The sequence below is a fragment of the Hylaeus anthracinus genome, unplaced genomic scaffold, assembly GCF_026225885.1.
Source record: "Hylaeus anthracinus isolate JK02 unplaced genomic scaffold, UHH_iyHylAnth1.0_haploid 27395, whole genome shotgun sequence".
Lineage (NCBI taxonomy): Eukaryota > Metazoa > Arthropoda > Insecta > Hymenoptera > Colletidae > Hylaeus > Hylaeus anthracinus.
The window spans coordinates 85244-98515 of NW_026535198.1; the positions used below are offsets into that span (position 1 = coordinate 85244).

General features: G+C 43.3%; 1 protein-coding gene across 3 annotated transcripts in view; it reads left to right on the top strand.

Annotated features, from left to right (window-relative positions):
* Window positions 1–12565: 12565 nt before the first annotated feature.
* LOC128893377 (uncharacterized) overlaps window positions 12566–13272 on the top strand; it is a 29187-nt gene continuing 28480 nt past the window's right edge. For 2 of the 3 annotated variants that reach the window (XM_054154292.1, XM_054154291.1), the window contains exon 1: window positions 12568–12912. In XM_054154292.1, the coding sequence (XP_054010267.1) occupies window positions 12721–12912 (192 nt within the window). In that variant the 5' untranslated portion in view covers window positions 12568–12720. Of the gene's footprint in view, window positions 12913–13272 lie in introns of all 3 variants that reach the window. The other variant, XM_054154290.1, reaches the window with a different exon arrangement.

Consider the following 13272-nt stretch of genomic DNA (forward strand, 5'->3'; position numbering starts at 1 on the left):
CAATGTGGGGGTAGGCGAGATTTTTTTACGAGGCCGCAAGGTTTTATCGCCAATTAAGTGGTGCGCCGCAGAGCAACACGAGAGAGGAGCTCAACGAGGATAAGAGGGATCGGTGGAATAAGAATGAAGAAGAGGAAAAATTAAGAAGGGAGAAGGGAGGACGGAACATCGCGCCACCTTGGAATTTCTACCTCCGACACCTCGAAACATTTAAAAGACGTAATGCAGACTTATTCCTCTTTGAACGCGCTTATATCTCCGGCCTCGTTATGCTTCCATGAAAAGAAAGTGTAAGAAAAATTTATTTATTTTATTCCACGCAATTTCTTACATTACGTTCGTGCCAGTTTCTTGAAAGTATTCGCGAGAAGATCATTCGATGGAGTCGTTCACTACGCTATCGATTAGTTACTCAGATATCTTCTTTGAGTCGCGACGTGGAACAATGTACGTAACGTTCAAACAAATTCACCGGGACACTTGCAAATTTAACAAAATCTTCTATATACACGTACAAATAAACGTACCGAATTTCAGAAGTTTACATCGATTACTTCAACTGCAAAAAGATCGCGAGAATTTCCTCGAAACTGACAGAATTAACGGAGTACCTCAAGGAGATTCCTTAAATTGCACGATAATTCGACACAGTGGCGATAGCTTCATCTGGAAGGAGACCACGTCGAATGGATACTACCGTAAAAGGAAACATCCGCTAGAATTTAATCCACTTCCCGTTGCATTTCTCGTTTCAGCTTCGGTTCTAATCGAAGCCCCGCCGATTCCATCGTGGAATTGATTTCCGTCTCATCTGAATATAATTTTCTTTGGACGATCACGGCCGGCGCAGATATTATGACGGAGTTGTGCCGTAACACCTCGGAGGCATTCTTTGTATACATGTACGCCGCGCGTGCATTGTACGATGCAAACAAGCAAGGAATATTCAAGCGTGCCGTAGACCAGCGCCGCGCGCTGACGTTCTGAAACAATAAATTGACTATCATGCTTGACTGACTGGCCGAGGCAGAATTCAAAAATTGATAGACACGACTGCAACGAATCGTAAAACGTGCCGGATTTCAAACTGAAACGGACACACCGTAAAACTTGTAATGGTTACGCTGACTGCTGTGCGTCGCCAGGAGTAATTGAATTGTTTTTTTTTTTTTCTGTATTCATGACTGTATTCATCGCTTCTGACTCGAGTCTATGTCTCGACAAATTGACGTTGTTGATCGTGAACCCCTTTCTTCGTCATAATGGGTTCAGAAGTTTCGAAGAATATTGCAATTTGTAAATGAAATTTTAATAAAAAGAATGGTGGCACCTTCGGGAAGTATAACAATAAAAATCAATCTTTCGACTGGTCAGTCCTCTCGTCTTCAAATTGGCACGAAACAAGCGCAATCTTCGAACAGCGTTTTCTTAGCATATCGCGAATTCTTTCCTTGCGCAACAAACTGCCCCTCCGAGATTTACTGCCCCCTAAAATATATTTCATTACGGCTGACCCTCATTGTCGGGCATGCGACATATTTCCGACGGTTGTAAACAACCGCCTCGAACCGCACAATTCGTTCAGAGCTCGTAACTAATTTCTGAACGCTCGGTGCTAGCCAAGTGCATAAATAACCGGGCAATCGTGGGTGACGAGTTTTCGCGTCGCATACGACGATCTTAAATCTCTTCTTGGACCGAAGTGACGCCTCGTAATGCGGGGTTGCTCGGAGAGTCCCAGCCCGCGGACGGGGCGAGGAACGAGAGGAACGATGAGCATCGACGTTACGGTCCCGCATTGGCAGGCGTTTGAAATACACTCGGCTGAATTATGAACCGTAAAAACACCAAGTATAGCGGCCAGGACGAAACTCGTGGGGCTTTAACCTGACGGTAACCGTATTCACCCTCGCGGAGGGTTATTACCGTGCGTGACTCGGTGTGGTCTGCGGTCCGCACACCTCACCACCGCCAGGATGCTTGTCCAACCACGCACAATGGGCCAAAAGTCCCAAAAGCTGGTCAAGCCAAAAGTAAAAAGCTGGATCATAAAGAGGAAACATTCTGGGGTAAGATATAGCGATCGAGAGCCTTCATATCGAGTATTATTGCGATTAGACGCGTGTAAAGTCCCTCGAAAGCTGTGAGATTTGTTTACTGTAACGAAGAATTTTTCCCGAATGATCCCGAAAATTATTTTGCACCGAACAACCATTGAATTTGTTCACGTTTCTATCGTATAATTTCGTGCAAGTTCACAGGTTCCGTCGTGGCACCAAAAATACCCGCGACCGAAGATAGCGCGCACTCGTTAAAAATCTCGCGATGCGTGGCTCGAAGTGGCTCAGAATGGAACACAATGGAAACAGGAATGACCAGCTGGTAACGAGAGAGAGAGAGGAAGGGAGGGAGAAAAAAATATAAAGAGACCCGAAGGTTAAGTACCAATCAGAATGGCCTTACACGTCGTTCGAGGAAGGCTGGGACCAAGCAAGGGCATCGACTGTTCAAGGATCGAAACACAAACTGTGTCAAGTATCCTTCGGCGAAGGTGTGGCGAGCCAGAAGAAACGAAAAGGTATCGGGGGCTGAAGATGAAGAAGAAGGAAAAGAAAGATGGACATTAACGTAATGACGTCCAAAGTGAGGTGTAATGACACCAGGGTCATCGGGCGATACTGCAGCGGATCATACGCCGAGGTCGTGATGGCGAGGTCGTTCCCTCCGTCCGAACCACCTCCAACGCCACAATCGCCACCTCTCCTTCTCACTCTTTCTCTATCTTTCTTTTTCTCTTTCTTCCTTCCTCCACCTCCGGTTTCTCCACCTCCGCCTACTTCTACCTGACTCCTACAGCTCCTCTTTTCCTCCTTGTATTCGCAAATGCGCCCGCGGAATGAGCCAACTCGGACTGACTTGCCCGCCAATAATAACTCTTACCAGATTCAATTTGAATAATGCCGCGTGCGGTTTCCATCGGCATGCCCGAGCACGCCTTATTATCTCACGTACCAACTCGCCTACTCGATATCCATCGATGATATATCCCCCTCTATGCCCGGCCACCATTATATTTTTTTCTCCCCCACCGATACCGTGGATCCCCATCGTCCTCCCTTTCGTTCTTTCTTTACCTCGTGCGCCTCTAGTTCGCGCCGACCAGATGCTTAAAATTCTAGGATTTATCTCTCCTTTATCCTTTCATTCATGTCTTCCGATTAATGTCGTCGCGCTTTCTTTTCTTACGGCCGCGTCGTCGGCCTGGTTCGTTTCATATAATAAAACCGAGGTGAAAAGACGGTCCTCCGTGAAACGGGCACGAATCGGTGCCATCCGCGCCCGGAGGTGGGCGACGTTTTATTCGATTTGTGGATAACGAATGAAAACAGCGGTGGCGATACACTCCTCTCGATTTTTAAAATTTAGTATTTTTGTAGCGACTGGATATCGCGTAATTATTCCGTGTTTCTATAAACGGCTGTGGAAAGGTGAAAATAATATTTTAGATTAATAGACGAATTAATTCCTTGGGCGAATAAAGTTTGTATCGAAGAAGAAATCCTTTGTTGAACGGATATTTGTTTCTGGCTGGGAACGTTGCCCATTTCTGGCACCAAAGAACGAAATCGCCGCGGCTGCCCTGGAATGCAACGGAGGAATCAATTTCCATGCGATTCTCGGTCTTGACCCACGCCAGGATCAATATTTATGCTCGGAGATTAACGCGTTATTACGCCGGAATCCGACGCCAGGGTTCGTCATGTGAAATTACAGCTTTAGAGATCTCCCTCTAGAAATTAACCCATACTTTACCATTAAGTTTTTTCTTCGGTTTCTGCTACTGCCCGTTCTCCCTCGTTTTATCAAAATTACTCACTCATCACTCGCGCCTCTTCAAACCTCGGAAAGCTCCGCCCCTCCCCGCTCTTTTCTCTTCTGTTGTTCACCCTCCTTTTCGACCCGCCACTTTCTTCCGTATCCATCTTCTTCTTTTCGGCTACTTTATCTCTTGCGAGAGCCAGCAGGCGTCGTTATTCCCCGCAATACTCGACGCTGCTATGAAAATTCTCAAGACACTCGTCGTACCTTCCACGTATGCGGCATATCGAGGAAGGTATGCGCGTAGTCATGGTTCGATCGGTACTCTTTTTCTCTCTTTTTCGGACGCTTCTTCTGCCACGTTAAGAAAACGATGTACCCACCAGCTGACGACAGATCTACTCCGCGAGGCGCGACCCAGTCATTTCGATTGGCGCTTACAAAAGGACGGTGCAGAACTCGGATCGTCATGCGTCTTCTTACTCGGATTTACATCAAGCGCGATCAACCATTCCTTTTACGCTCTACGACATTTTTACCACTGTTGACGACCCAATGCGAATGAATTTTAGCGGCTTTGCTGGATTTACTTTGACGTCTATATTCGAGAAATACGTGATTCCTCGTATTTTGATTTTCGCGTCGATCAAGTTTTCAAGAGAGAATCTTTGATTCTTCTTTGAGTTTTGCCATTAACTCGTCGTTGTTTTATGGTAGACCAGCTAAAGACCAACGACGCAATATTTTTGGCACCGCAGTTAGTTTCGCGCTACTAACTTTGTAGACCTTCGTCCCTTTCCATGGTCGTCGACATAATCCCCCCTTTTAAAACCCCTAAGCAGTAATAGTTACAGCGCGATAGGGAGCTCTCCAGCCCCGTCGAGTTCGACATTTCAGTCGGAGAAAGAACTCTACGTGACTGCCATTAGGAAAGAGCCATCTTCATCAAAACATCTTAAATTTATTTTAAGAGTCGTCGTTTCGCGCCCGAGGTTTCAGCGTTAAGCTCTATGTTAAATTCTCGTGGCGAATCAATCATCGTTCGACGCCCTTAACAATATTTCAAGAATGTTATAAATTGTACGAAATAAAACAGTGTCTTTCTCTCCCAAATACAAAATATATGCTACTGTACTAGATTATTGTACAAATAACTTTAGATTATATTAAATTGGAGTTCTAGTTCGGAGGAAATATATTTACTAAAAGTCTAAGTATTTTCACGAAGGACCGAATAAACGACGCAAAACAGTTACAATTAATCACTTATTTATTCTAACAGAAAAAGAACTAGACGAAATTAATAAGCTGTGAGACACATACAAAAGATACAACCCAACTATACACTATTAAACTTAGCTCTTAATTAATATAAAATTCACAACTCTCGTTCGATATTTCTACGCTCTTAATCGCTCTGTGTTGATACATCGACTTTGACTCTAACGACTGACTGCTGCGGTTTTATCAAGGTTCTTTGACCAATCGGTAATCGGGACGCGTTAATCTTAAAACACTGGGCATTTATTATTACATTTATTAATCCAATTAACTGCTTACATTTTTTAATGCGATTGGCTGCTACGATATGTGTAATATGTATACACCAGCGCCACGCAAATCGCGCGAATTTCGAACAGTTACCGTGTATAAATAAAAAAATTGTAGCTTTATGCAAACACCGCGAGCAGCAACTATAGGTGTTAATAAACCGTATTTGCTATTAAACAGGATTGTGTACCGAGTCGATGCGCGCCAATCGCCCAGTTATCGATTACCTGTCGCTGGAATCAAACAGGAGATTGAACGGACTTGTGGTTTGAAAGAAAAACCACTGTAGCATATGTGTCCCGCAGGGGTTCTTTTTATCGGAGCCATTATAAAGGTTTTCGGAAAGTTTTCGATGGCCTACCCCCGACTACATCCACTGCCTGGGAAACGCATTAAATGTAGGGTGCTACGACGAAACACTCTCGATGAAATTTACGAATGAAATACGAATACTTATCGATATTCAAGTAGTATTATAATTCTAATACTACGATGATCGAACTTGATGGAAATTCCCTAAAATGGTGGAGGCTAAATAAAAATATTAGGTAGACTGGAAAGTAATGTCGTTTCTTTTACGTTAAATTCAAACCAATCTTTAGAGAAACCGTACGATCACGCGTATTCATATTCGACCAGAATTTCCTAAATAATAATAATTCAAGTCAGTATATTAGCAACTAGTCGTACCCCCTCAATCTTCCTCGAGAATTACAATTTTACGGTTAATAAACTACTACATCCTTCTAGAAGATAACCCGATCGCGAGGGTCGAAGACATTTAGATTCTACCTCTCGGACGATGCTATCCTCCCGAGTGAAAGGCTTGTTTTCATCGTAGAAGCCAATCTCCCGTGTGACTTTACGTCGGGACCTTCTTTTGGCGGGTGTTTGAGATTCAATACGACAGAAACATCGGGACTGAAAGTCGTCGTCGAATAAAAAGAGGAAACGAGCCGACATCGCCCCGCAGGAGGATCACCGCGAGGTAAATCGAGAAGCTGCGACGGTGGAAGTCAGCCGAGCGGGTGCGGACGACCAAGAGGACTCATGATTCAGTTAAGAGTTTGAGGTTTGAGGTCTGGTCGTCATTATGTCGCCTACCGCCGTAGCCTGGCGGCCTGTCTGACGAAGAACGACGAGGTGGCTAAGAAAGGGAGGACGCGGGGAGGACGAAAGGAGGTGGAGAAGATGGTGGTGGCGGATCGAGGAGGTGAAGAACGAAGGACAAGGAGGGCACAGCCGCGGAGGGAGAAGGACAAAAACGAGGCATTAGCGCTGCCCATGCTACCGTGTGTTCCATGGTCTGGCTGACCGCCCGCTGATGCCCATTTCTACTTACCAAATTAGCATTATTACCCGGTACGGACGTAAAAATGCAATCAATGTGTATATCCGTCGGTACGTATGTAGAATCGAAAAAAGAAAGTACAGACCCCCCCGTCGGACGTCGATGTACCCGTCGCGAACCAGTGTTAACGACCCTGATCTCTCCGTCCCCCGAAGACGAACGAGTACCAGCGTCTGGCGTCGGTTAGCGCCTCGATGCTTTATACACGCCACGATTCCCAAAACTTTTTCATACAGCCACCGACTGCGCGCCCAGAAAAACATGATTATTTTGTTGCAACCGCGCTTGGCAAAAGCTTTGCGTCTTACTTCGCGTCGACCTACAAATTTAATGAAAAAGGACGCACGAGCGTTCGCGGTTGCTCGAGCAATAACGTCCACGATGACGAAGGAACAAACCCCGCCGATTTTAATACGATTTCACGACGCGTGCAATTTTATCGAGCAACGATGTTCCTCTCTAGTTTCGTTTTGCTTACCAACCCCACCTCCTCGGTTGAGGGATCTATTAGAAACGATTACGACGTATCTATGCACCGTCTTAAATCAGAAACGACGCTAATACGCCTCTCAGTTTCTCTTTCTCTCGGTTTCGCATCGCCCCTCCTACCTAGCAGCCAGGTCCGGCTGTCTGATTACAGGGGAACGCTGAAAGAAGATCCACGCACCGATCCCCGCTGTTTCTCTCTTCCGGCTCGTTCTTCTTATCCCTCGTAACAATAATTACCAACACATTCGCGGCGAGCAGCGAGGAACGATGACGGGGAACGAGGTATCTAAAAGGTGAGGTCGCTGGTGGTGGTGAGGGTTCACACGTGGAGTGATGTATGCCCCGTGTGCGGCAGGATGCGTAAGACAGGGAGCCTGTATACGTCTTGCGTACCCCGAGGCATCCAAAGTCGAGCCCTCGCTGCCTCCTCCTGTCATATATGCATCCACGTGGCCTGGTCGATGGCCGTGCCTCTGCGTGCCTCTCAGACTGAATTATTGGGTCGACTCGCGAATGACGTCCGTTTATTTTCATCAATTTTATTTGCCCGCAAAAACTACGAGCACCGCGGGTCCCAAGGAAATGACCGACACAGACTTCACCGACACAGATTCGAGCCGTTCGCTGCACAAAACGATTAACTCCACCTTTTGAAAAAATCGTAAATTTAAGTGTCAAAGCACTCGGTATAGTCGTCACTTTTTATGTTTATAATAACTTTCCTGAATAATAAAGGTTCACGCCATCGAAAGAGAAAATTTGTTTGGCCAACCATCTTAGGACATAGTTGCTATATTCTCGCGCCAATGAATCCTAACGTTTTCCGTTCCTTTCGATTCGATAAACCAAACAATCCGTCGCCTTACCGTGTCGTATATTTTCATAGGATCGAACGGTTCTGCAAGTCGGAAGGCAAAGTTTTGTGGTTACATAAACTCGAGGATAATTGCGATGACCGACCGACGATTTACACGCGATGCCAACTTTTCATTCGCGGATAATTGAAACTCGCCAACACCGGCAACAACTTTTACGCGCGAAATAAGAAAGTGGACAGCGTACGAATACGTACCGCGGCGCGGCTTAACGTCGAATTATCGTTCCAGCAATTATCGTTACCCGGGTGTAATTAAATTATTTCTCGGAGGCCTGCGCGTGGAATTTAACCCGTTTCACCGCTTTTAGAATTTTGCTCGATGGTACGATTGTACACACACAAACCACGGGTTTCAGCTACGTAATTACGGGCGCGATAATTCATCGTCGTGCGCGTGTGCGTGTACGTTTGTGCGCGCGCGTGCATGCGCCAACGGTCGAGTTTCGTTAATAACGGTTTGCACCTCTGTCGGGGGCTAATTAATGTTTCCCACTGTGGCACCGTTGATTGCCGTGTTCCTTGGAAAAAAATGACCTCATTATTTTAAACACCAGCTTTCGATAATATCTGGATCCACGTATACATTGTATAGATGCAAGTATAAGCTGATCCGAGATCGTGTAAATTATTTGTAGCGACCGAACGACCCATAACGAAGATTGGCAATTGCGCCAAGTGTGAAAAATGAACACAAGAAATATTCTTTGTCGCTCCGAGTCTTCGTCGCTTAGCGCTACCGTTTCTCCAGCGTTTTATTCGACTTTTCTCGTCATTTTTTCGAATTAAAATCTGGATTTGTCGGTGACGAAACTCAGGCGTTTGCTCGTTACGTTCCCCGTGGCTGGGCGCGCGATAAATTTTCAGAAGGAGAACTTCGGATGGCTGAGGGGCACATTTTGCGCTGCTTCGTCCTTTCGACTCCTCTCCAGCCTCCCTCAACCACTTTCCTTTCTACTTCTCTTCTCCGTCCAGTGCCTTCGCTCTTTCGTCTTCTCGCTTCGGCCTCCCTGCTCCTCCTCTACAAATTTACAATGCCCTCGCTTGTAATAAGCGGTTGCGCGCTTTGTTCACGATTATGAGCTCACTTCAGGTACCGAGGGGACTTATCGAGTTAAGGTTCCTCCGAAAACGGAACACCGAAATGTCCTCTCTTTGAAACGATACCGTCTCGTGGGAAAAAAAAGATTTTCGTTCGTTTGAACCATTTAAAATTTATTCCATTCGCAAGGATAGTAGCGAATGAGATTTATACGTTAGAAGGAAAACGATTACCCAAAGTTGAAAGGGCGTGACACTAATTGAAAATCGGAGAAAAATTGTTGGAATATAAATGAATTTGTGATATATACGTATAAGCACAAGTGGAAGATGCGTGTACGTATGTTAAGCGATGACACCGACACCACGAGCGGGGATGTGTGTATATGTAAGACGCCGGCGCTCGGCATGTGTTACATGGACAGTATTGTTTTGGTCAGTCGCGCTGAGGTAAACAATAGCGAGACACATGGCCGTATATGCGCATTTGTATCTCAACTATTTCATTAGTCTATGTAAATAAAGTATAGTTATAGAGTAAAACTGCTCCCGACTGATTAGTCTGTAAAGTTAAAGACATCACAGAATTCACAAGATAAAGATTTAATTCTACTTTAGAAGAGCCACGAAAAAATTTCCTTTATCTAGGAGCTTCCTGGAGAGATGACGTTAGAGGAATACTGAGCTAGAGTAGCTGAAATACAAATGTGTGTCTAGACTCGCTCAGTCAGTTTCCTAGTTTCATAACATTTCTCGATCTATGATCCATCGCAAGAACTAAGGTATTTTAATTACAGTGGAACGCTGCGGTTACAATCTACGACACGATCGCTATCGAATGCCTCCGCCTCTTTCGATAAAAACGATAATAAATGCGAAGAGAAAAGTGCAGAAATGATTTCATCGCGCCAATGGCCAGCATCTCGAGTTCGAGTACGCGGAGCTTCTGTATACCCCGAAGGAAGGATTAGGGATTCGAATCAGTGGAATGTACCACGAGGCAGTGGCACGCCATGCTTTGTAAGGGGGACACGTGCACCACATGTTTAAGCTTTAAGTGACAGGCAGAGTCCAAACATGTCGTGGACAAGTTAGAACTCACACAACTCGCCACGGTCACATTCTTCTTCCACCTTTCAGGATTCAAAATACGTACCTCGAAGTTGGAGCACCAAGGATTAATTAAAAGGGGGGCGGTCGCCATTGTGAGCCACTATAAATTTGGGGTCGCCATTTGGCGAAGTAAAAGCGAACAGTAGAAATAGAAATTGAGTAGATGCAAGGTTCCTTATAAGGACAGGGCAAATATATTTTTGATCGAAAAACGCGTATTATAATTTCTAATAAAATATTTCGAATATTTTGTACAACTATTCTTCTTTTGTTAATTGTTCGTAATAGCATCAACCACTCAAAATGGCTGGTTAGCGACTCGATAAAAGCTAATAATTATGTGTAACAACTTTCGGAAAACATTCATGTATTTCCAACAGCAATCACGTTTCTTTGCGGTGTTCCAGAGTACAAAACGGTTAAACAAAAAAAAAATTCCACGCATCGTATTACGCGAAATACATTTTTCTGCGCAGCGCAGTTGCAGAACGAACGGAATTGCGCGGGGAAGGAGGGAGGGTGTCACAGTGTCAGCGGCGGTGAAAAATTTGCCAATTAAAAAAAATCTCATTTCTCCCGGTAACGAGGGGCGGCGTGCAATTAACGTCAGAGGCGAAAATGATTTATGGGGTGAGGAGAGGAGGGTGTGGGTCGTAGGCGAGAGGCTAGCTTATCATAAATTAATGAATTATCAGTCCTCGCCGTGGGGAGCGCAAGGGAGGAAGTAGCGTGCCGCATCAATATGCTATTTAAAATATTCATCGGTACGTTCCCGTGTAACGAAAATTTTCCGTAACTCATATTTATTTCACGGAAACACTTTTACGCGCGTACGTAACTTCTTATAGGGTGAAACAGCGACGAAGAGACTCGCGAAGGTGTACGAATTGATTTACCACCATTAAGGGCAGATACTTGGTTGAAACGTTGAGAATTACGAGATATTACAGAATTTTTGTAAAGAAAACGAGCAAGAGGATGGAAATGGGAAACTTTCTGAATCGCCTATCACTTACAGTGGGTGTAGAATGTATTCGTACACCGATTAATTTCCCAAAAAATTTGGGGAGAATTGTAGTTTCTTAATTTCTTTTTTTATAATCAATTATATTTTATATATTCTCGGAAACCTCTAAGATAGATATAGTCCAAACAACATTTACTAGTTAATATAATTTTTTATAAAAAATTAAAAAAATAAATATAAGAAATTAACAAAAATAAATTTTATGCAAATTTATGCAAAATAAAATCTTGGCAAACGTGCCTACAAAAATTGAACCCAAATAGGAATTTATTTTATTCTCCAAATGTTGTAACATGAACTTTACTTTCAATCTTTTTTATATTCTTGTACATTGTTTGCATTTTGTAGGTTCTTGCATATTCAAATTTCCTATAAATGCATAAAGATCCGCAATCTACTTATGACGAACCATTTACAGTAGAGTTTGTAACGTAAACACATTAGTTTATTGCTCCGTACGAATTAGAAAACATCAAATTGCGAGGAAAGTACTTTTAAAAATAGCTCTAATAGAGGAATTGAAGAAGATCCCACTTCGAATAACTAATAATTTAGTTAATTTAACGTTTAGAAGAGTTGCAATAATTATAAAATCAAAAGGAAATCCCACGAAGGAATTATTAAATACTTGTAAATTAATGTAAATTTCCTTTCTTTTAATGAAGTTTTAAAAATTAAACAGTTGTGCGAATACTTATTGTTTCAATATTTCTATCCACTAATTGTTTTTTTTTTTTTTTTTTTTTTTGTCAATTTCGTAACTTACATAAATAGCTATTTTTTGTTGTACTCTATCTATTCTAGAGATTTACGAGAATATGTAGAATGTCATTGTTTATCAAAAATAAATTAATACGTTACAATTTTACATAGTTCTTTTTGGAAATTGATCGATATTGTACGAATACTTTCTACACCCACTGTATGTAAATCATATCTGGTTGTGAAATACTCAATTAATAGTAACGCTTTCGATCAAATAATATTTATATTCATCTCCAACGATAAAGACCAGTCTATAAAACAAAAATTAAATTATACATTAACGTACACGATATAATCGATATGTCCCCTAATAGTAAAAGAATTATAATCTTCGAATCGACATCATCTTTGAATGAATACCTCATAAAAGTGCAATTCTAGAAAGGACGTTACGTACTTGAAAAATAAATACGAAAAACAATTCATACCGTCCCCAAAGATCCCTGAAACGATGCAGTTTCTTCCTGCATGATCGACTGTTACTCGAACGAATCGTGGTTCGTCAATGGGCCGCCAGCCGTCGCCACTGTTGCCAACATGGCCACGTGCTAGACGTGTTTACGCGAACTGCGTCACCTTTCGTATTTTTCTTATTTATATTACGAAGTGTTTACCGTGAGATTACGGCGCCCAGTTTCATGAGAAACACGCGCGATAAGTGATAGTCGTTAAACGTGCTTCACGGCGGACATGGCGGGCCTGGATACGCCTATTCCAAGGTGCACCTGCGACGTAAGGAATGTGGTTACCTGTTCCGCTGTCAATCGGGATGCGCCCATGGGTAGAAGCGTGAGAAGTTACCGTCCCCATGGAAGCCTCGCCAGGGTCCTGTACGACAAGCAAAAGGCGGACGAGCAGCTCGAGACGTACGACAAAACTCAGGTAAGTAAAATCATAACTAGGTTACGTTCCAGTCGTACATCTTTGCACGTAAACCGCGCGTATCCGTTCCATGTATCGCCGCTTGAGGTCACGTCGGTGGCCTCAGGACCGTAAACATGGTAGGCAAAGGTTAGCAGAATTTTAAACGAATTGGAGCAAGATACAGTGTGACTCCCAGAAATATTCGGACACTAGTGTATGGTTAGCTTTATGACTTAATATCGTAGTTATTAAAAAAGCAATTGTCTTCGTTACTTTTTCCAATAATAAGTCATTTATTAATGTTATTAAAGAGGTATACATTAATCCAAAAATGGACAATTCAGTAATGTAACATGAAACATAAAATATTGTGCATGT